The 24,001-nt window shown below is 40.8% G+C and overlaps 1 protein-coding gene across 8 annotated transcripts in view; it reads right to left on the bottom strand.

The window, feature by feature from the left end:
- Positions 1–13,935: 13,935 nt before the first annotated feature.
- THRB (thyroid hormone receptor beta) overlaps positions 13,936–24,001 on the bottom strand; it is a 283,663-nt gene continuing 273,597 nt past the window's right edge. For all 8 annotated transcript variants that reach the window (XM_043509019.1, XM_043509020.1, XM_043509021.1 and 5 more), the window contains 2 exons: positions 19,766–20,024; positions 13,936–17,275 (listed from right to left, as the gene is read on the bottom strand). In XM_043509019.1, coding sequence (XP_043364954.1) covers positions 17,034–17,275; positions 19,766–20,024 — 501 coding nt within the window. In that variant the 3' untranslated portion in view covers positions 13,936–17,033. The remainder of the gene's footprint in view (positions 17,276–19,765; positions 20,025–24,001) is intronic.

The raw sequence follows: 24,001 nt of genomic DNA, 5'->3' as shown, positions 1-24,001 counted from the left end.
TGAAATCAATATATTTTAAAATATAGAAAAACATCCAAAATATTTAATACATTTCAATTGGTATTCTATTGTTTAACAATGCGATTAAAACTGTGATTAATTTTTTTAATCACGATTAATTTTTTTGAGTTAATTGCATGAGTTAACTGCGATTGACAGCCCTAATTACTAGATTCTTCAGCAAAAATGACTTCCACATAATGGGCTTGTCTTGTTTGAACTACAACACATCTGAATGCATTTCCACTGAATGCATCCAATGAAGTGAGCTGTAGCTCACGAAAGCTTATGCTCAAATAAATTTGTTAGTCTCTAATGTGCCACAAGTACTCCTTTTCTTTTTATACATCTATTATATACAAGACACACTGAAATGGACTCACAAGGCACCGGAACATATTACAGCAAAAATGCATCCATCATTTCACTGTTAAAGACAAAATAATCTATAATGAGACGTGTTGTAAGAATGTATATTAGTCATTCACTTAAAAAAATACATTGCCTTTTGAATTCCATCCATCACATGCTGAATTGAGGGTTCCACTTTGTAAGGGACTGTGGAAGACTTTGTTATGGCCCAGCTAGGGAAATTCCGCTTTCTCGCGCTGATACGTTATTGTAGGACATAGAAACCCAGCTAGAACCGGCCGTTGGCCGGTTACAACTGCTTCGCATGGCCCTTTGCCAGGTAGCGGAACACCCCTTTTGGAAAGTACCTAATTCTATATTCATGAGCTGTTTTTGTGTAGTGCTTATTAATGCTGGTCATCTGCCTCTCCGTCGGACTCCGTCTCAGGCAGAGCTCCAGTGTGCTGGGTTCCCCGCCTCCGTGACTGCAATGCTTGGAGTCCCCGTTGCAGGTGTGTCACTAACCTTCAGTAAAGCCAATAACTCACAGCTGTGTGTAAGCCTCGTTTTTTTCAGAGTACTCCTGCCAGGCCTGTGGTGCTTCGAACACCTTGGCCCAGAACACACTTAAATCAAGTGCACGAGTATAATCATGAATCACATTAATTGTTCCTAGGAGCTGTGCACTCATGTTGCCTTCCACTCTTATACTTTGCCTTACTGATCTTCTCTTAGCAACATGCAAAATTTGAGGCCACGTTTATAGGTTGCTCTTATCTGCACAGCTGCCAATAGATCTCTAATTGTGCGTACCATCACCGTAGTATCTGATCTTCTTCTCTGTCACAATATACAGGGAAGCTCTACTAAGAGTGCCAATGATGGCAATTTTTTATTGGGATATTTCTTGTGTATCTACAATGGCTTATTACAACAATCTGTAGCCCACTAACCTCCTCTTTTGTCCTATGACTACAGGGGTAGTTCACCTTGAATGGTCCCTTAGAATATGTGCTAACTACTTATGCTAAAGTATCTTTTCCACCTTGTATTTAGCTACCTTTCCCAGACATGACCTGAGGAGCTCTGTGTAGCTCAGAAGCTTGTCTCTCTCACCAACAGAAGGTAGTCCAATAAAAGATATTACCTCACCCACCTTGTCTTTCTAATATCTCATACAGAATAGCCTAATGCATCTACACTATTCAATTCTACACGGTTTTAGATGATTTCTATAGCACTCTATTGGTTCATTAAATTTTATAAAACTGCTCTATAGAAACTAAAGACCTCTGTTTATCTACAGAATAGGTACAGAATTTGCAGTGGCAAAGCAGAAGTCACCCCACTGTGTCAATGTGATTTAACCTTGTTTGAAAGGGAACATTTTTAGGAACATGTTTAAATGCAAGTAAGTAAGTAGGTCCAAAGGAGTCTCACTGAATGTAAAGGGGGGGTCTAATTTATGTGTCATCTCTGTGTTAGAAATATGGCCTGATGAGCCTTTACTGTTCAGAGGAGGAAATGCCCAAGTGCTCCCTCTTATGAGCCTCAGTTGTAAACACAACGAATTAAAGTTGGACAGGATTAAATAAGAAGTGGCTGCTTTAGGAGAAAGGGTGCTAACCCAGAATGCAGGAGAACCAGGTTCAATTCCTTACTCCATCACAGACTTCCTGTGTGATCTTGGTCAAGTCACTTAGGGCATGTCTACACTACAATCTTAAATTGACTATGTTAGACTGATTTATAGCCACCACAGTAATTACTGCGGTGGTTGATGTCCACCCTACCCTACTTCTGTCAGTGATACGCATCCTCACCAGGAGTGCTTCTACCAACTGAAGACAGGACGTGTGGAGGGCTGAGAGCCAGAGCTCTCAGTTCCACGCAGTGCCCCACCAGAAGCCCAGCTACCCCAGGTTTCTTGACTCCCCCCACCCGGGGCTTCTGGCCTCCAGTGGGAAGATCCGCACCCAGAGTCCAGTCATCTGCCTTGCTCCCAGTGGGGGACCAAGAGCATGGGGGCAGCTGGGCTCCCAGTGGGGAGTGGGGAGGCCAGGAGGCAGCCCAGCTTGGAGCAGAGACCTGGCTGCAGCCCGGCTGGGGAGCCGGGAGCCCAGCAAAGCCATGAAATTGACAAGACAGCCAAGAGCCAGTGTAAGGAATGCAGTGTCTACTCTGCATCGGAGTAGGAAACTGCATTGCCCTAACTACACCGACGTAAGCCTTATGCCTCTCGTAGAGGTGGAATTATTCTGTCAGTGTTGTAGGGCACTTACATCAGCGGGAGGAAGGCTGCAGCGTGTACACTGACATAATTAGGTCGATGTAAGCTGTTTTACGCTGACCTAACTGTGTAGTGTAGACAAGGCCTTAATCTCTCTGTGCCTCAGTTCCCCATCTGTAGATTGGGGACAATAGTACTTCTCTACCTTACAGGAGGATTGTGAGGATAGATACATTGATGACTGGGAATTGCTCAGGTATTATAGTAATGGAGGGCCACAGAAATACCTTAGATAGATCTGCCTAGGTGTGTTCTACAGAAGATGACATTCCTTGTCCAAGACTTATTTGCATCTCATTCACCTGAAGAAAGGCAGCAAGAAAGAGTAATTTCACTGACAACCCATTATTCTATCACCCCTCCAAACTTTTGGTCAGTCCCTGTCTCCATCTTGGAACTCATTTCCTTTCACATTCCCTTGACCTGCTTTGACAACTCCAGTTGGCTCCTTCTCTGACAAACATCGTTGGGCCTTCTTCCATGCTGGAAGACCCTACACCACAGGTACCGACTTTCTAATATACTGGTGGTGCTTCCCCCGGTATTCTCCAAGGGTGCTCCCCCCAGCTCTGCCCCAGGCCCCGTGCTTACTCCACCCATTCCAACAAGCCCCACCCCTACCCCACCTCTTCCCACCCTGCCCTGCCCCAAGCTCACACCACCTCTTCCCACCCCCTCCCCGAGCGTGCGACCATTCCCCAAACATATTGGGTCAGTTATTCAGCTGGTGTAAACTGATGTAAGTGGAGAAACCTCAGTTTATACCAGCTAGGATCTGACCCATTGCCTTAACTGAGCCTACTGATGTGAATGAAGATTACTCTCATGGAACAGGGGTTGCAGGCTCAGGCCCATTGTCCGTCAATACATGCACTATTCATGGGCAAGTAGCACAAGATTTCTCTTCTGTCCACTAATTTAGGACAAAAAATATCCGAGCATGTGATAGATGGCTGCTGCTTGGCAGGTTGCTGTGGTGTAGCCGAAGGCGCAAATGCTGCTTTTGCTGATGTTTGGCAAAGTGCTCCTGCTTGAAAGCGCTGCCTCCAGAACATGGTTGATGTAATTCTTCAAGGGCTCCTGTGATAGATTTAGAATGGCTTCCTTAGCAAGGCCAGCCTCATGGGTGAATGTCATTTGTTCAGTGCTAGCAAGCTGTTTGAGGAGGAGAATCTGGTTCATTCCAAGGAAAAGTTAGATTTAGGAAAGAACATGAGCCAGTACTGTCAAATAGTCTGAGTTAGGGAACTGTTTTCCATCTTCAGCAACGGCATGGTTAAGGACCTGATTGATTACAATTGGACCTGAGAGCATTGGTATCTCAGTATCAGACCTATGCCAAATTGCTTCTCACAACACTGAATATCCTAGAGGACATTCTTGACATTAACTTACACTCACCACAAATGCTACTTCCAAAATGGTTCTTTGCATCTGCAGAAGCCCTGATTTCTGCATTCACTCAAAGGAAATTAGCACCCTTTGACATCTGAATGGTAACTTCAGTCACAATGGAGACAAGAAAACGACAATTCAGAATTTCAGCAGCTGCCTTCAAAATAAAATACCTTCACCATGGAAACAAGACCTCTGAAGCTTGTCCTGTAGAAGCCCCTTCCTGGGATAAATGGAGGTCTCCAGCATTGTCACGCCTCAGAAGGCAGTCATGAGTAAGAAGTAAACTGCTTAATTCAGCTTTATAAATTTTATATACTTGAATCAATTTCCAGGAGTACTTATTTCACTTCCAGCTGTCTCAGTTGCCTTTTCTTCTCATAAAGCAGCCTCACCATAATGCTTTGATGTGGTGTGCTTCCAAAACCCCTTATAAACACTGGAGAATAGCTAGTGCTATTAAAAAGCCTGCCAGTGAAAGTTGGGTCCTTTTTATTAGGCTGGAGGAACACACAGCATGGATAACAAATGTCTGAGACTTGGAAACAGAATATTCAAGCCACACATGACTGGACACACTGCAGCTACTTTCTGCAAAATGTGCCTTGCCTCATTTTGGGCTACAAAAATTTGCCAGCTTATTTTACGACTCTGGGGGTGACTATGGAACTCTGGGAAAGTGGCTCTGGTTTGGGTTGGCCTAATATGCCCTGCTCCCCAACGTGCTATGAATTTTGTCTATTACGGACAATAAATTCTAAGATTAATCTGTCAAAGCAGTGCACAGAAAATATAGGGACAGAACATGCTAACAAATACGAGGGCTTGTCTCAGCCACCCAGAACCACACAGAGAAAGAAAAAGCAACTGAATTCTTTTGTATAGAGAGCCACCTGAATGCAGCATATGAGCACACTGGGGGCAGCGAAGAACAGGCGTAAATACCACCCACCATTCTAAAGTCTTACTCTTCTGATAGAGCATTTCCGGGCTTTGGGGGAGTAAGACGGATTCTTAGTATTAATTCTGAAGAGTTTTGGGGTCATTAATTCCCTTTTTAATGGCTTGATGGGGATGCTTCCACATGGGCAAAACTTACTTTGACCCATATATTGCAGTAGCAACTCTATTGTTGGCTGCTACGATGGGCCTGACTCTGCAGTAAATGAATAGCCTTAATTAAGAAAAGACTATTCCTATGAGCAAGGTTTTCAGGCATGTGCCTATGGGCTCTGTAGCCCTCTGGTGAGCATTGTTACAGGTCCCTCCCTTCTGCTCAATCCACAGAGGCTATGACTGTCACAGCCTTACCTAAGGAGTTTGGAATCTTTCTGTTGCTCCTGCTTTTAGCTCCACAGATCTCTGGTTCATTTCGCAGTGTGTCAGCCAGGACGACAGCCATCTCGTCTTTACAGAATATCATGTAAAAAAAGAAAAGGAGGACTTGTGGCACCTTAGAGACTAACACATTTATTTGAGCATAAGCTTTTGTGAGCTATAGCTCACTTTGTGAGCTACAGCTCACTTCATCAGATGCATCCGATGAAGTGAGCTGTAGCTCACAGTGCCACAAGTCCTCCTTTTCTTTTTGCGGATACAGACTAACAAGGCTGCTACTCTGAAACCCATCACAATATCATGTGTTAGTCTTTTTACGGAAACTCCCTTGAACTCAGTGGGGTAGGCACTGTTTTCATTTGGAAACAAGATCTAGCATAGTCAAAATAATATACACAATACTACTGTGTGAATTGCACAGAAGGGCAGTCTTGCCTCCATGGCTCCAGAAAGTCCACCAGGGTCCAGACAGTGAGTGAATGCAGGTCATGGGTGGGCCCAGAGAGTGGCAAAGACAAAGCCAGATTCTCCCATCTTCCCAGCTGCTGCAGGTGGACAGGTATGGGATAGCTGAAGTGACTCCAGCAGAGGCCACTCACTTCTGTCCAGTTTCCCCTCACAACTGCCTTGCCCCAGAAAGGTGTTATGATCACAGACAACAGTCCAGCTACTATTTCATTCTTTACCCTGTCTGGGCCTGATTCTGCTCTCATTCACCTCAGAGGAAATCAGGTGTAATTAACTTCATCAGAATCAGTGCATTTACACTACAGTAAAACTGCTAGAACTGTGATAAGGACCAGCCTCTAGTTCTTTAGGTAACAGTGTTTAGGTTTTAGTTTAAACACAATGGGCCTGAGAGCAATGGAGTAGAGAATGAAATAGTAGCTGGGAAAAAGGAGCTGCTTAAAACTTAGACATTATTTGAGGTCACCAAAAATTTTATGCAAAAACCAAACATTTTTGGCAGAAAATGGCATTTTTTCCTTAACTGAAAATGTTAATGTTTTTCAACAAAAACACACACACAAAACCTTCTTCTCTTTCCCCGCCGACCTCCCTTTTCCATGGGGAGGAGGGGAAGGAGGACTAAAATCCACAATGATTTTTATGGGAACATTACAAAAAAAAAAAAATAAAAAGAGAGAGCAAGACTATTTTAACATTTCAGGGAAAACTATTAACTTTTTCCAAACAGCTCTAGCACTATTATTATTTTTATTGCTATTTACACTAAAATAGGGCTTAAAATACTCTGATATTTGGAGTTGTTCAATTACTGTGTGTAGCAGCAAATGACCATACATGCCCAGATTCAGCTCAATGTAATTTGGAAATGTCAAGCTCTAAACATTAATATTTTTGCTGAACATTTCGCTCCAGCAGTCATGTGAACCCACAGCTGATGTTTTTCAAAGTTTAATAGTTAGCCACTTTAAACTGTTTCTCTCCTATCCGTTACCTGCCCCACCCCCCCATCTGTAAACATATGGAAAACCATTTAGAACCCAGTTGTGTGTGGTGCTAAACTGAGATATTCTCACTCAGGTCATGTCTAGCTGAAGAAGACGGGGCCTACTTTAAAATGCTTTAGCTTCTAGCTGACATGATTTTAAACAGGACCTTTAGACAGGGTATGGTATCTTTAAAAATGTTCCCTGGTTGTGGTCAACCCTGGGGTACAGAACCCGATGTTCCGAGCCTAGACATGGTCACAGTAGGAGTTGAGGTTGCTCAACGCCTCAAAGCAACTGCCCAGCACCATGGCAGAGTTGGCCTTTAGGGACAGATTCTGCCAACCTTACTGAGAGTGCATAATGATTCCACTGGAACCACTGGGAATACTCAGGTAGTAAATTACTACTGAACGTGAGCAAGGATGGCAGAAAGTGACCCGTAGTGTACATACAAGAGTATAATCTTATAAAAATAATTCTAAGAACAATATTTTTTAAAAAAATCTAGATTTGGTTTAAGAGCATCAAAATCTGCTCAAAATACAATCTTTATATGTTGACTTTATGACTTCAAAACTGAGCTGATTAAGACTAATCTTCATCAAAACAACAATAATAAAAATTGGCACCTGGATAGATACCCTATGTGTGCAGCATTCCAGTCAGATTAAATTAAATTAGGATTTATTTTAAATTGGAAACTTTTAACTAAGGCTGTGTTGCTGGGCATGGCTCTAATAAAATGATTGCAATGTTAATATACCAAGTGAGTCATACGGTTATATAATTTATTTGCTATATTTTGCCCTTACTCAAAAATTTCTCTTTGATTCTGGCAAATGGACATGTTATTCCTGGCAAATCATTTGCTTCTGTGAAAGTTTCTGTTAAGGCAGCTAGTGTCAACAACTGCAGGGTAAATGCTCTCTCCAATGACAGAGATGTTACTGTGAGATCATTTTTGAAAGGGAATTCACTTTTATGAAAAACAAACCAAACAACCCATTCACTTAATTTTTAAAATAAAGAAGTAATGTGAGATGATGAATATATTTGAAAAACATTTCTCTCTCTCATTTCCTAGAAAACCCAGGCACCTTAAGACTCACAGAATACAGTCTGTGTTGCTCCCAAGCCGATTAAAATGATAACAGCCTTCCCTGGCTGTCTACTGGTACGGTGTTGCTCAAAGCAATGTATACACTGTATGAAAACTGGAACCAAAATACCCGAATCAGTTGTAAAGTACACCTAGTTAGTGTGGTGAAAGTGTGTAGACACTCTTATTTTGGAGTAAGAGTGAGGTGTTTGATGCAACTTATGTCACTAAAAATATTGGCCTATATATATACACACACACACACACACACACACACACACACGACCAAGATTAAAAAAAAAAAAGATGTCTGAAGTTAGGCTTCCAACTCCATATTTAGATACAAACATAAGTGGCCCAGTGTTCAAAAGGGAGGAGCTGGTCCCATTGAAGTTAATGTACAAGAAAGTAGGTGATCATGTAGTTCAAGACTGCCTCATAGCGCAAACACTCACGGAGGCTGAATTAAGGTTGCACAGGCACCTTTAATACTGACATTTCCTAACCTTTAGGTGGTGAATTTGCAACTTTAACATGCTTTTAATTTTTTAATGTAATTATTTATATATATAATCACATGTGCATGCACATAAACACACACACACACACACACAAACAACAATTTTGACCGTAAATGAACATCACGCTCCTATTTGCTGGTGCTGGGTATTTGATCCAATTTGACCTCTCTTAACAAACAGAGAATTCACCAGTTAAAACAACAAAGCTCAAGGCAGCAGAAACCTCAGAATTAACCCACTGAAATAAGCTATGTAAATAGCAGCAATTTTATCTTGAGCATAATTCTATTTTAGATACATATAACCAAGGTGTTAGGCAGCAAATAATTCAGTCGCTGCTGGTAAAAGGTTACCTTTATTTCTCCTTCATGCATGGTCTGATCCTGTGAGGTGCTGAGCTCCCTCCTTCATTATTGATGTCACCTCAGTGCTTCAGAGGACCTTGGCCAAAATTTTCAAACTTGGGTACCTAAAATTAGATGCTTAAATATGGATTTAGATGCTTAACTTTAGGTACCAAATTTGAAAATGTTGTCCTTTTCCTTAAGGGCTAGCTCCTGTTCCCATGGATGGCAATGGGAGCAGGTGCAGACCCTTTAGGTGCACATGGGCATGAAAGACCTGACCCTGCAAAGTGCTGAGCACCTACATCAGTGGAAGTTGACAAAGCTCAGCATCTTGCTGGAGATTCTTGGCACCAGGGATGCTGTTGGGGTCGGGTGGACCCAGGAACATTATTCTGGGCACAGGCTCAGCCCGTGGAAAAGCCTGTGACAAGCACCCTGAACCTACATCCTAACATATAGGTTTCATCACAAAGTATTGGGAAACTATATCCACTACAGGCTCCAGATCTAGCCCATCCCCATGAGATAGATAAGAGAGAGATAGAGAAGGGAAAGACAGAAGGCCTGTGAAAGGGGAAGGATGGAGAAACTGAGAGAGAGAGAGAGAGAGAGAGAGAGAGTGAAAGAAGAGAAACAGCACCAAGAGGGAGGAGAGGGAGTGTGTGCGTGAGAGAGAGAAAAATGGGGCATGTGAGAAGACAGGGGATCTCATTGTCCCCTCACACTTGCACTGTCTAGACTTGGAATGTGGTATACTGAGGATTGTCTTGAAATTGCAAGCTAGCAATTTAAGAATTGAGGTGGGAGTGTTCCTGGTAGTGCTTGCAGGTGAGGGGTCTTTGTAGGGAGTGTAGGATCAGTTTTCAGCTACCGATCCTAGAGTAAGATGGGGTGAATTGTGCCTCTTTGGTTTTTAGAGAGCAGCCTGTTTTGTCTTTCTCTGGTTTTGGGATCTTACATGTAATTAGGACTGCCAAACAATTAAAAAATAATTGCAATTAATTGCAAGATTAAAAAAAAGTTGTGCTTCATTGCATTTTTAATTGTACTGTTGAACAATAATAGGATACCAATTTAAATTTATTATAAATATTTTTGGAGGTTTTGCTACATTTTCAAATATATTGATTTCAATTACAATGCAGAATACAAAGTGAAGAGTGTTCACTTTATATTATTTTTTATTACAAATATTTGCATTGTAAACCCCTCCCAAACGAAACAGTATTTTTCAATTCACCTCATACAAGTACTGTATTACAATCTCTCTATCGTGAAAGTGCAAATTCCAAATGTAGAATTAAGTTAAAAAATAACTGCATTCAAAAACAAAACAATGTAAAACTTTAGCGCCTACAAGTCCACTCAGTCCTACTTCTTGTTCAGCCAATCGCTCAAACAAGTTTGTTTACATTTACAGGAGATAATGCTGCCTGCTTCTTATTTACAATGTCACCTGAAAGTGAGATAGTCTGGTTCCGTTTGATAACAAACCAAAGCAGTACAGACCAATGCACCTTTATTTTCATCATCTGGGGTCACATGCCACCAGCAGAAGATTGATTTTCTTTTTTGGTGGTTCAGATTCTGTAATTTCCACATCGGAGTGATGCTCTTTTAAGACTTCTGATAGCATATTCCACACCTCGTCCTCTCAGATTTTGGAAGGCATTTCAGACTCTTAAACCTTGGGTGGAGTGCTGTAGCTATCTTTAGAAATCTCATATTGGTACCTTCTTTGCATTTTGTCAAATCTGATTATAGCAGCATGTGGGTAAAACCATGGAGCAGAAGACATACAATTCTCCCCCAAGGAATTCAGTCACAGATTTAATAAAACACATTATTTTTTAACCAACATCATCAGAATGGAAGCATGTTCTCTGGAATGGTGGTCAAAGCATGAAGGGGCATACAAATTTTTAGCATATCTAGCAAATAAATACCTTGAAACATTGGCTACAACAGTGCCATGTGATGCCTATTCTCATTTTCTGGTGATATTGTAAATAAGAAGCAGGCAGCATTATCTCCTGTAAATGTAAAGAAATTTGTTTGAGTGATTGGCTGAACAAGAAGTGGACTTGTAGGCTATAAAGTTTTGCATTGTTTTGTTTTTGAGTGCAGTTATATTAAAAAAATTCAACATCTGTAAGTTGCACTTTCATGATAGAGATTGCACTACAGTACTTGTATGTGGTGAATTGAATAATATTATTTATAATATATATAATATAAAGTGAGCACTGTATAGTTTGTATTCTGTATTGTAATTGAAATAAATACATTTGAAACTAGCAAAACCTCCAAAAATATTTATTATAAATTTAAATTGGTATTCTATTATTGTTTAACAGTACAATTAAAACTGTGATTAATCACAATCAATTTTTTTAATCTAGTTAATTTCTTTTGTGTTAATTGCTTGAGTTAACTGTGATTAATTGACAGCCCTATGTGTAATTGGTCTTAATTATCCGAAATACAGTAGTGTTACATTGCAGCCTTCCAGCAAGAGTATTTATGTTTTTAATCTAACTCTTCTGGATGTATGCTTCCAACATAACAAGGAAAAAAGGTGTTCATTTAAAAACATAACTAAGGTAAATCAGGAGTAAATCCACTGAAGTAAATTAAGTTAATCTGGTATGAACAAGAGGAGAATCAGAATCATTGTAGGAGAGAGTGTATTTGAGAGGAGAGATGATATATGATGGGAAGAGCCTAAAAGAACAGAAGTGTGAACAGGTTGGGGAGCAATATAAGGCTCGTCTCAAGCCCTATCATTCCCAGTGTAGTACTGCATAGCACTTTACAACTATGTAGCAGCTCAGATTAAATGTTCTGGAAGAAAAAAGAGAGAGACTGAAAACATAATTCAGTTATAAGCTTTTTCATTTTAGAATTCAAGCTTACACAGTTATCTAGGCCCACTATATTCATAATTACATTTTAATATCTGCATACAAAAGCTATGTAAAAATTATTTCCCCCCCAAATATACAAATTTTCTCTTTGGATAGTTTAAAACATTTGTGGTCACAGATTTTTAATATATATATATTTTAGGCTGAAAAAATATTACTGATATAGCATATCACTTACTCCTGTTTGCAAAAAAATACATCATCCAAAGTACGGTCTTTCATTACATCGTGTAATGTTTGTCTTACCCTCAGGGCATGAAACCAATAGTAACAATAAAAAAAGTCAGCCTTTTGTCTCTTTTAAACAAATGGCATGAAAGACTAATTTGATGTAGTTATGAACAAATTAAAAATTAAGAGTTAAGAAAGTATGAAAAGAGAAAAAGAAATTACAGTGTGTCAGCTAGTTCATGCCCTGATATTATCTATACCAACACTAAATGTGTAATTAAATAAAGTGTCTTTTAATGTTTTACATTGTGCTCAGTAATTTAAACAAATTTAATCTACACCCTCTGGCTGATGCAGATTTACATTTGATTGTCTTGTGCATAAATAGGGTTAGCTTTTAAGTAGGTAAACTGTGCAATGGGCAGTCACAAAAAACTTATTACCTGCATGATATTGCTTTTGAAGGCGACGGCAGTCAATGTGGATACACACAAGAAATGCATACTCTTTGCATTTGCTAAACATTTATACAACACGGTAAACCTTTGTGATAAGGCCAGACCTTTTTTGTGTGTTTTTTTAAACAAGATTATTCTGTTGCAAAAAAATGTGCTCACTTTACTTTGAATCTTTAGGTGGAAAATAAATCTCTATTGCACTGGAATAAAATTTCTCTCTATCAAGTTTAAAAAGGGATCATATCATAGCAATATCAAAAGGAAACGTCTGGTAATCAGTTCCATATTATTACAACAACAGGACAAATTGTTTAGGTCCTGCAGCCTCTTGTTTAGGTCCTGCAGCCTCTATGTCAGTGAAAAGACCAAGTGTTGGACACTTTTAACTGCTCTCACAGTGAGAGAGAGAGAGAGAGAGAGAGAGAAGAATGTTCCTTGATTGCTGATTTTGATTCTGTCACTGAAAAAGGTTTAGCCTTACAAATGTTGGCTACGGCTCAAAACCATAAGACTGATTTTTATAGTGTATGATTCATGCAGCAAAAAGTCAATATGACACATACAGGTTAGAGTTCCATAGCATAAAAATACATCACTAACAATGACATGCTCTGCTTGTGATCAACAGCCCTACCTAGGCCGATTTCTGATTTCTCCCGCTGGTCATTTTTTTTTCTGAAACCAACCCCTGAAGGAGCAAGCATTTACTTCAAAGATGATTTTGGACATTAGAGGTCTAATTCTAAAGTCTACATTTTGGCAGAGTGTAAACAAAAATCATTATCACACTGTATATACGTTATTTTAAATATCGGAACTAAGTTGGGATGCCAGATGGAAGGAATAGGACAAAAAACAGTGAGGATGACAATGAAAGAGCTGGGTTGACAGAAAGAATCATGAATAAAAGACCCCACTTGCTATACCTCTAGACCAGAGAGCAAAAATGATCACAGTTATGTGGCACCATCAAACACAAGAGTATGGACTGCACTGAAAAGTTCAGTTCTGTTGCACTCAGTCAGAAGGCCTTATTCTACAAATACTACAGGGTGTCGTGCTCACTACTGGGAATAGTCAGTCACACTAAAGTCTGTTACTCACAGTAGCAAGCACTATGTTCTTGAGCCTGCAAAGACTTGGGACTACGCATGTATGCAAATTTAAGCATGTGCATAAGTCATTGCAGGACAGGGGGCTGAGTCCAGTAGCAAGCGTTTGCAAGATCAGAGCCTAATATAGGTTCTAATTCTGCACTGATGTATATCAGGAATAATATCACTGAAGTAAATGAAGTCAGACAATGTAAAACTGGTATGGAAGAAGGGCCTTAGATGTCACTAGATCACATCTGTTAAACTAAGAAATGGGTATTGGTTTTGGATTGATAAATACTGGTAATTCACCGCAATGAATTGCTGCCAGATCCCGTACCTTTAATATAAAAAAAGGTTAAAAAAATACTGCTATATGTACTCTTTGCTAAAAACACTGACCAACGTTTTCTGGCTTGTTTTCCTAATGTTAGGCACCGAAATCCATGTTTAGTCACTTAAATAGAGTTGAACTGATTTTTCGGGATACTGAGTAGTTACAGCTCCCAATTAAGTCAACATCTTGGAAATTCAGCCACTTATTCAGACATTTAAATACAAATTAGGTGCCTAATTCCAGGCACTCATTCATGTAATCTACTAAATCTAACACTTTTAAACCTCCATGCTTTGCTTGTTTCATTTAATGGGGACAGTAGCAGTAGCTATTTTAACAGCAGCCAGCCTCTGAAGTGTTTATTCTCAGTGCTGGATCAGACTGATGAAGCTTTCCTGAGTCAGATAACTAATCTTTTTTGTTTTTGTTTTTTGTACAACTCTTACCTTTTCTATGCTATTACTTTGAATATCTCAGTGTTGCCAATCACAAGGCTTCAAAAATCATGAGCCAGGCCCCTAAAATCACAAGATTGGCTTAAAAATAGAGTTCTAAATTGTCGAGTTCTTATTTGCCTTCTAAATTTTGAACATTTGGGTTTCACATTTTCAAGCTTTTTTCTACAACCAAAAGCACCAGAAACTTTTTTTTAAAATCATGTAACAACATGATTTCCAGAGCAGGGCTATAAGAAAAACAGCAGTTATCTCAAGACTGGCAATAAAATTGTGAGTTGCCAATACTGATACCTTCCAGGAAGAAGAATGTTTTTCTGTCTCTTTCACCTGCAGCATGATCAAATTTTTGTACACTAATTTAGTCATAAATAGCCTTAGGAGCATGTGTGGGTTCTCACTGGCATCAGTGGGAATTTCCCATGAAGATTAAGGGCAGAATACAGCTCTAAAAGGTTTGTACGTTTCATTTATTTTTGCTTACCAGATCTGGAAAACAGAAGCAAGAAATGGATCAACTATTTTATTTAATTTCTACAGATATCTGTCATTTTAACTAATTTGATTTTAAAATTTGTGCAATTATTTTTCTTTTAATGTATGCAGTCAGGATCTGCTCATGCAAGCCCTAACTCGTGTAAGCAGTTCTCACACTACGAAGTGACTTTCTTGAGACTGCACATCTGAGGAAGAGTTGCAGGACGAAACCCATAATTCTCATTATTTTGTATCGGTTTTGTTTCTAAGTATAACCCCCCAGTATTCTGGATGATGTCCCTGACCCCATGACATACTCTGGGTTTTCCTGCAAAACAATCTGGAAAATGGTATCATTCAAACATTTGCCTTGGGATGAGGTGGAGGAATGGGAGCCAACAACAGGTTTTTTTTTTAACCTCAGATAAAAAACAAACATTTAAGAACAAATTTCCAGTGGCCTGGCTTCCCTTGTGCCTGCAAAAAATGCAGCTGGGTGTTTTACACCCACAAGGAATTGTGGGCACAAATCTTAGAAGTCCAATATGTTCCTACTAAGATTAATGCTCACAACTCATTGCAGGTCTAGATGCAAATTGCACCAATAAACATGGAGGCAGGGATTCAGCCTGGCTGAAAATGTGACCCTTAGTATTCCAAATGCTTTCTTCACATTCCAGCAGGAGTGAAAATCATTTCAAAATTCCCCTGGTGTTTTGCCCACAATGAAAGTTTTCCTAGTACCACAATTTCATGAGTCAAACACCTAGGGTTAGATTAGGGCCTTTAGCTTTGAATGTCCAGCTATAAGAATGCCCGTCTAGTTGGGCAGGAAAAGATACTTCTTTCTGTCTTTATGTATTGATATGTGAATGCACAATGCAATAGAGAGAGGCAGTACTAAATCTTTTCTGTTGCCAGGAAGAGGATGATCCTTCTGATGTATCCTACTTATAGATAAACCAGGAGACTTACCTGGCCTGGAGTTTATAAAACTTCAGAGACAATCACCCTGTGATGAGGATGGAGGAAACAGAGGACTCTCTACTCATAATGCCCTTGAAAAAGGCCCAAATGAGTGCCAGGAGTGCTGGCTGGCAGATTTCAGCAGCAAGACATCCTCTAGCAGTTCAGCTCCTACTAATGCAGTAAATAAAAATAAATGATTTCAGGGAATTGAGAGAGAATCTAGCCAATCAAAATAAAAATGCTCCAAAAAAAGGTACAAAAAGATGGCAATATGCTTAAGACAGATGCTGAAGTTTCCTTTGTATTAATCTATCAGAAATTACTCTCAAGACATACTCTACATGTTACTGGGATAAAGCTGTACAGTCTGGCGCATAACTAGTAATAGGGTAGGTTTCTATCCTATTTGGAGTTCATCATAATCATTTTTTCCTCCCTGTGATCATTTGTATCTTTGCATAACCCTGGGCAAATCCTCCAGTCAGGATAAAAGACCCATCCCTGCAGAGTGCTGAGTGCATACCGAGACCTGCCAAGTGCCCACCCCTTCCAGTGCCACTTGGATGTTGATGTGACATCCCCCTTCACTTCCTCTCCTGAAGCCAACCTGAATTGAGGGCTCCCAGCTCCTGTTGGAAGAGCTCAACACCTCACAGGATCAAGCCCACAGTCTTTATTCCAGTAGACCTGCCACTGAAGTCATCTAGAGTTTTAATTGAGCAAAGGCTGAAGGATTTTGCCTTCATTTTGTACAAATGAAAAAAATATATCAACCCCTCCTTCCCACTGTGTATTTGAAAAAAGATTTGATTGTAGAGGACACAGATATTTATGATCCATGTAATAATCCCAAAGATGTGATGCAATCACAGTGATGATGGTATTCTTAGGTCACAATGGTAATGGTTACACTTAGAATGACCATGGAAAACTAGACACTGTATCTCACTTTTGGCTTGCAAAATGAGGTAATACTGGGAAAAAGGCAGGGCAAAGTGCTTTGCCCTGAAGGCCTGTTTATTTTCTGCCACTTCCATTTTAACTCCCCATTTCCCCAAGCAGTTATGGATGTGAGCTGGTGACCACTTAAGTGCTGGTGATCGAGATTGGTTTGTTTGTGTTTTCACTGTTAAGCTGTCAAAGCATTCATATCAAGGGACTGAAGGACAAAATGCAATAGTCACAAGTACCCGCATAAAAGGGACATTTTCATCCATGTCTATCCAAAAAAAAAAAAAAAAAAAGAAACAAACAAACCAAACCAAAAAGAACAGAAGAAGAGCTAGGCAATGGAATGAAATGACAGCCAGTAGTGCTATAGGAATTCTGAGAACCACTCCAGTCTTTCTAATCTTCAAACACTTCCAAGAACAAAGGGGGAAAGAGTTCCGTGGGGCATTCCACCTTCATGTGAAGGAAGCGGCTGGCGTGGCAGGCTCCAATCATTCGTAGATCTGTCACTTTCATCAGCAGTTTTGGCCAAAAGTGTGCAACGTGGTGTTTTCTGTAATTAATGTAGTGTTCAAAGGCCAGGAGGAAACCTTCTTGACATTTTTCTATCCTCTCAACACTGAGGAGACCTGGACGATCTGTAGGTAAAAAGAAACAGGACAAATGTATTCATTTACAATAATAAATTCCTAATCAAAATGAAGAGAGGAAGGATGGCCGTGTAATAAAGGCACTGGACTGAGACTCAGGACAGCTGTGTTCAAATCCTGGCTCTGTCATAGACTTCTCATGTGACCTTGCTCACTTAATATTTCTGTACCTCAAAGATAGTAATGGTTCCTTCCTCCAACCCTCCAACGGTTCCTTCCTCCAACCTTTGTCTGTCTCATCCACTTAGAACGTAAGCTATTCAGGCAGGTACAGTCTCTTATTATTGGTATGTTCATTGCATAATGGAGACCTGATCTCAGCTAGGGCCTCCAAGTGTTACTGTATTACAAATAATTATGAATCAAAACTTTCTTCATCAAAAATCACGCCCCCCCACACCTCTAAATTACAACTCTCTCCTGTCTTTGTTTTCCCTTTCAATGGCAGCCCTACAACTGTGACCCAAGAAGCCCACAATGCCAAATGGCAAGAAGGATACAGGAATGTCCTGATTCTGCTATGTACATTTGAGTTCGCCAAAGAATGTCACTTCAGATCTTAAATGAAACTCTGGTCACATGGTCTTTAATGATGTTGTGAAATGTATGTACAGATACTAGGTAAGGAGTTCTGTACAGATACTGAAGATACGCTTATAGAGTCTGCAGCAAGGTATTAGCCACCAGCAGAGATGAAAAAATTGGTTTTCTGTTAGACAAAGAGATGTTTATTCACTGGTCTCTCTGTCAGGATGTAAATCAAGTATTATAAACCAACACAATGGATGACCATTCACATATGAAGTCAACGAAGAGAGGTGAAACCAACAGCGAAGCAGCAGAGACACAAAACAAGCCACAGCTGGTTAGCCTGTACTCTGACTACCAACAATGAACTTTGGGGATTTATGTAGCAGGCAAAGAAGACAGCCCCTCATCCTGCTGACTACACCACTGTGACAATTCTTGGGGTATCTAGGACTGAGAGTCACCTTGTTCCCCCTGCATCCAGTGTCGGGGAGTCTTGCTTGTGCTTAGCTGGATGTTAGTTTTCTAACATCACCAGCCTTGTAGCCCCCCAAGCACTCTCCTCTGTGCCAAGCCAGCCCTTACTGTGCCTTACAGGTTAACAATAGGTGCACCCCAGTCTCCTAGTCCCTTTGAAGTCCCTGTGATATCCAGCCCCTGACTACTTATAGAAATATTGTGTCTGCTGTCCCCAAAAGAACAATATGTATACCAGCTTATAAGATTCAGCTCAGGACCAGTATTTTACTTAATACCACAGCATTAAGATATATTTATAGTGAAAACAAGAATAAGTTTATTATCAAAGTCTAGAGATTCAGGAGATGGTGAATAAGAATATTGGAAACACATGGTTACATAAAAAACAAAATCCTAACACGCTTTCTAGAGACTAAACTTAACTATCAGATTAACCTCCTATCTAACAAACTTTATCTCACCCAAAGTCTTCTGCAGCTTTTCAACCAAGATTGGCTGAGATCTTGGGTTTACAGGCAGTGAGTTTACATTCAAAAAAATGGGATGGAGGATCCCATGGGAAGGCACAAGGTGAGCAGGCCTCCAGGAACACCCATGAATTGCACTCAGTGGTGCTGGCAATTCAGCAGACAGTGCTCCTCCCTCCAAATCAGCACTGAAGCAATGCGCCAGCCTGGCTGTGAAAATGCTTTCTTTATGAGAAAATATTTAAAGGTCACTTTCAGGAAAGAAGTTCGTATGGAAATGCCTTCTGAAATAACTGTTTTACAAGCCAAGGCTTTGGAAAATAAAAAGAGACCCAGACGTTTTCAGTGGAAATGTCAAATGAATGCAAATGATCAGGAAGGTCAATGTAAACCCCTGTCCTATGTATTGTTCACTACTCAGGGATTAAAGCAGTCTCAACCCCTCCTCCCCCTCAAGTTGTCAGGTCTGTCATTGTCCAAGAACCACATTATCAGTCCTGTATGTTACAGCACCCTGGGCTAGAGCAAAAGAGCACCTAGGGCTTGTCTTCAGTACGGGGTAAGTCGACCTAAATTATGCTATTCCATAACGTAGCTGGAGTCGACATAGCTTAGGTCGACTTACTCCGGTGTCTTCACTGCGCTGCATCAACAGAAGATGATCTCCGGTCGACTTCGCTTACTCTTCTCTGAGAGCTGGCACGCTGGAGTGGACTGGAGAGCGCTCTGCCATCAATTTAGCGGGTCTTCAGTAGATCTGCTAAATCGATCCCTGCTGCATCAATCACAGCAGCATTGATATCCTCGTAGTGAAGCCCAGCCCTTAGAGAACTTACCCTCAGGATGGCTGATGTTGAGTGCTCTATTTGTAAGCCAGTGCTCCTATATTTAAAATACCCTGTTTTCTTTTAGAGAGAGATTTGCTGCAGATATAATGAACCAGAACATCACACAGGGATGGTTATAAAAGCTCCGGTGGTGCCCAATACGTTCTCGTTCTCACCTGAGGACATGAGCAGCACAGCCTGCAGCAGGGCGACCTCTGTGTCATCCAGGTTAAATGAAGACAGCGACATGCCCAGGTCGAAGATGGCATCAGACACTACGCCGAGACCCCCGTTTTTCAGCTGGCCCCTTGTCACTGCCATCTCCCCATTTAGTGTTAAAGTCTCACTCTCAGGGTCATAGCGCACTGCTGCTCGGAGGGACATGATCTCCATACAGCAGCCTTTCAAAAGGATTATCTGGTCTTCACATGGCAGCTGCAGAGATTACACATGATAATGAAACAGTCTGCACTAACTAGGGTTTTCAAGCAAACTTAGTTTTGAAATACAATAAAATCCATGTTACTCTCAATAAACGTCAAGGGCTGCTAAATACACTATTAACGCTGTTACACACCAAACAGCTGATAGCATAAATACTCCCAAGTATGAATGACACACCCCAAAAGATAACAACCCTGTGTAGTATATGTTTTGCCATCCCTCTGAGTGGGTTCATTCCACCCAATTTCTGTTGGAAATTAAGTCACCATATTGTTATAATGAAGTACTAATGGGTCAGAATTTCAGAAGGCCTCAGCTCCCGTTAAGGCACTAAAATGAAGGGATCAGATTTTCAGAAGTGCTGTTCTCAGTGGGGGCTGCTGGAGGCTGAGCAGGTTTGAAAAGCTAACCCAATACATTTTCATAATATCACTTTCCATTTGAAAAGCATTTTGCAAGGTTTAATCGACAGATTAATACTATCAATTGTTTCTTTGGTTAGTGAGCTGTAGCTCACGAAAGCTTATGCTCTAATAAATTTGTTAGTCTCTAAGGTGCCACAAGTACCCCTTTTCTTTTTTGTGAATACAGACTAACCCGGTTGCTACTCTGAAACCATGCAACAATACTGCACCTCTTACTTTTCTGACCTAGGAATAGGGGGGGAAGTGATCACACATGGGAAGAACTATAATTGTGGGCTGGTTTTTAGTAGTAAAAGTAGTAAAACAAATATTGTCTCTAGAGAAGATTTTAAAAAATGCCTAAGTGATTGGAATTTGTGCTCTTTCTTCCTTTAATCACTTTTGAAATCTTCCCCTGTAATATTTTGGAAACCATCAAGTATCAGCATTTAATAAGAGACAATGAGCCAGATTGTGCTTTCAGCTATAGAAATGTAACTCAGTTGCTACTCCAATGTTATGCTGGTATGACTGACAGCAGAATTTGGATCATTATCTTCAAGGCATGTTGCACGGCTCATCTTTTTCACAGGGTTTGAAAATGGTAGGAGGGAGTGTAGGGAGCGAGAGGGAATTGTAATGCCAAAGATGGGGACCTATTTGAGCAGGATTTGCTGGGGGGGTAGTTCCTGAATTATTGCACTTAGGTTGTATTTATATGTTATTTCTAAGGTGCCTGCATAATAGGAATAGGTGCCCTTTTTAGCATTTCTATAAAACTATCTAGCTACATAGATAAATGATAATGAAAGAAGAGTAAAATCTCCAAGACTGTTTTGAAGATGTCACTGTAAGTCAACAGTAAACGTGATGTATATAATCATGGGAAGCTGAAGCTAAATCCTAATTGGATTCTAGAATGAAGAAAATCTGTTTCATTTTGGGTTCATGTTAAGATATGATTTTTTCGCTTTGAATCTCAAGTGAAGTAAAAATGTGTGTGGTTTTGGCAGTTGTGCACTCACTCGCATAATGATTACATTTAATCTGGTAGAAAAAAGTACAGCATGGATGATGGACAATTGGCTGACAGAGGCAAAAGCAGTGTTCTGTGGGAGAAGAGTTTTAAACATGGAGCCAGCGGAAAAGAGAAATTGACTAGGATTGCACAGTTATTTTTGATGTGTTGCCAGTGTCAGGTGTGAAATGTTAGATACATAAGGAAAATGACATGTTCCAGTCAGGGCAAGTCAGCTCCCTTCTGCATCAAGCTCAACGGTTGCACATAGATGGGCTGAATGGGGAAATTGGCAGTTTAACTTCCCAAAGGAAGTGCTGCTGTTTGGCTGCTGAGATCCGGTAAGAGAGGAGAGAAGGAGAAAGGAAAAAAAAGGAGAAAGGAAGCCATTATAAAAAGGTGGCAAATGGGAGACAAATGCAGAGAAAAAGGAGAGAGAGAAAGAAATGGGGGGAAACAGAGGGGGAATAAAGAGAAAAATGAGAAATGTATGGAGAGACAAGGAAGGAGGAAAGAAACAGAGACAGAGAAAAAAAGGACAGGATAGTGAGATACATAGGAAAAAAAGTCAATAGTGGGATATAACATGAGCAAATAACTAATTTTTTCCACTGATCTAATAAACATACAAAAATTCCTTTACTCTCCCACATCTCCCAGACCCCACTTGTAACTTCTTTATGGTGCACCTTTTCCCATAATGCCGAAGGAAACATAGCACAGGCCATGGTTCAAGGGACACTGCTAGGTTAAATTGTGTCCAAAGTGTAGGCTTTGTAAAAAATAAGGTTTTACCAAACTGAAGACCAATAGAAATGGTTCCTTGACTTAATTTGTTTAAAAAATACCACAATTTTATTTTTCTTAAAGAAAACAAACACCCTCATTGCTTGTAGTAGCCTGCACACTGTAGCACGCCATGGCTGGGTCTGGTGGAAGTTGAGAGGTCATTCTGGCAAGTTTTAGGGACTTGTTTCTTTTAGCCTTTTTCACCCTTAAAAGGGCAAGAGAGATGGGCATAGAAAATAACGTGTAATTCATCAGAAAGCATGTAACCTCCTGGCGGCTGGAGCCCAGACCCTGACAATGAAAAATAATTCCTTGTCTATCTCAAACATTCCCTTCCCCTACTCCCTCCCAGCTCTATTCTTCCCCTCTATACCTTCCCTGTCTCTACTCTTCTTTGCCTGTCCATTGGTACCCTGTTTTAACCTTCTCCAGTTCTTCTTTTCCATCCATAATTGCTCCCCTATTTTCTCACCTATCTCCTTATTTCTGGGCAGGACTTGGATCCTACCTCCGTATGCAATTAGCCAGCCTGACAGACCAGGTAGGATCCTGCCAGCCAGGGCCAATACTGGCTTCCTCCTAGCCTGCATGAAGTCCGGGCTGTCCAGGCTACAGTTGATGTTGGCACTGGCATCAGGACTCTCATCTTCTAGCAGCAACACATGCCCACGGGAGACTGGGGCTGCAGCTCCAGTTGACTGTGAAGAATGAGCTCATCTCACTGGGCCCCCTGCTGGCCACAGATATGAACTCAGCTGCTCACAATTTGATTTTGAGACTGAAATGACCTAAAACTGCATTGGCAAAACTCAGTACAGCCTTAGCCAAACTGGGACCATTGACAACTGTGATACCATGCCACTAAACCATGAGCTTTTGAAACTAGAATGGTCTAGCAGCTGCCCAGTGTATTTTCATTGTCCAAGCTAAGGGAAATGCAATAGGGAAACAATAAAAATGCAGTGTGTATCCCCTCTTGCAGCAGGCAGGGCATGGGGGAAAAGAGCCATAGCCCTTCCCTGCTCTGTCTCTTTTGCAGAGGTTAGCTGCACTGTCAGCTCTGGCCCCATGACAGTGGGGACTGTGATTGTGTCTGAACTTTGTGCTGGGGCCTACAGGGGAAGGGAAGGGCTTTTCCTCGCAAACTGATTCACAGCCGGAGTCTGGCCCAGGCAGGATTATTTGTAACTGAAGTAAAGACACCTGCATTTATTAAAAAGTGAATCATTTTAGCCAGACTGTATCCCTTTCAAATAAGTACTAATGTTTGCCATTCCCATTCCTTTATTTCACATCTGCGGCCACATGAGAAGGCAGCTCTCCCGACCTTTTGTATTCACTGTGAATTGTTTCTCATTCTATTGTCAGATATTGGTGTCTGTAGGAGCAAAGTTTAAAAGGTGGCTCAGCTGCTAGGGAAGCCTGACCTAGCCAAAACGAGTAACATACAAAGGTCATGCCCCACAACTCCTGACTCATTTTCTTCATGCTTTCCACTCGCCTAAATTGTGGAGCATGTGGGCCTTGTGTGGCCAGAAGGGGTAGGAGATGTCAGATGGGCATTGCAGCTTGTTATCTGATGGACCAGGTTTTTTAATTAAAAAGACTGCCTTGGAATGTCACTGCAATTTCCCACCACAAACATTAAATCGATGCAGACAGCTCCCCTCAGACACTGGAGTGCTACAGGCGCCTCTCTTGGTATTTTTAAATCTTCATACTTGGCCATTGTTTCATCCTTTCTTGGCTGACAGAGC

Source organism: Dermochelys coriacea, chromosome 2, assembly GCF_009764565.3.
Source record: "Dermochelys coriacea isolate rDerCor1 chromosome 2, rDerCor1.pri.v4, whole genome shotgun sequence".
Taxonomy (NCBI): domain Eukaryota; kingdom Metazoa; phylum Chordata; order Testudines; family Dermochelyidae; genus Dermochelys; species Dermochelys coriacea.
This window is presented reverse-complemented; position numbering and strand designations above follow the sequence as displayed.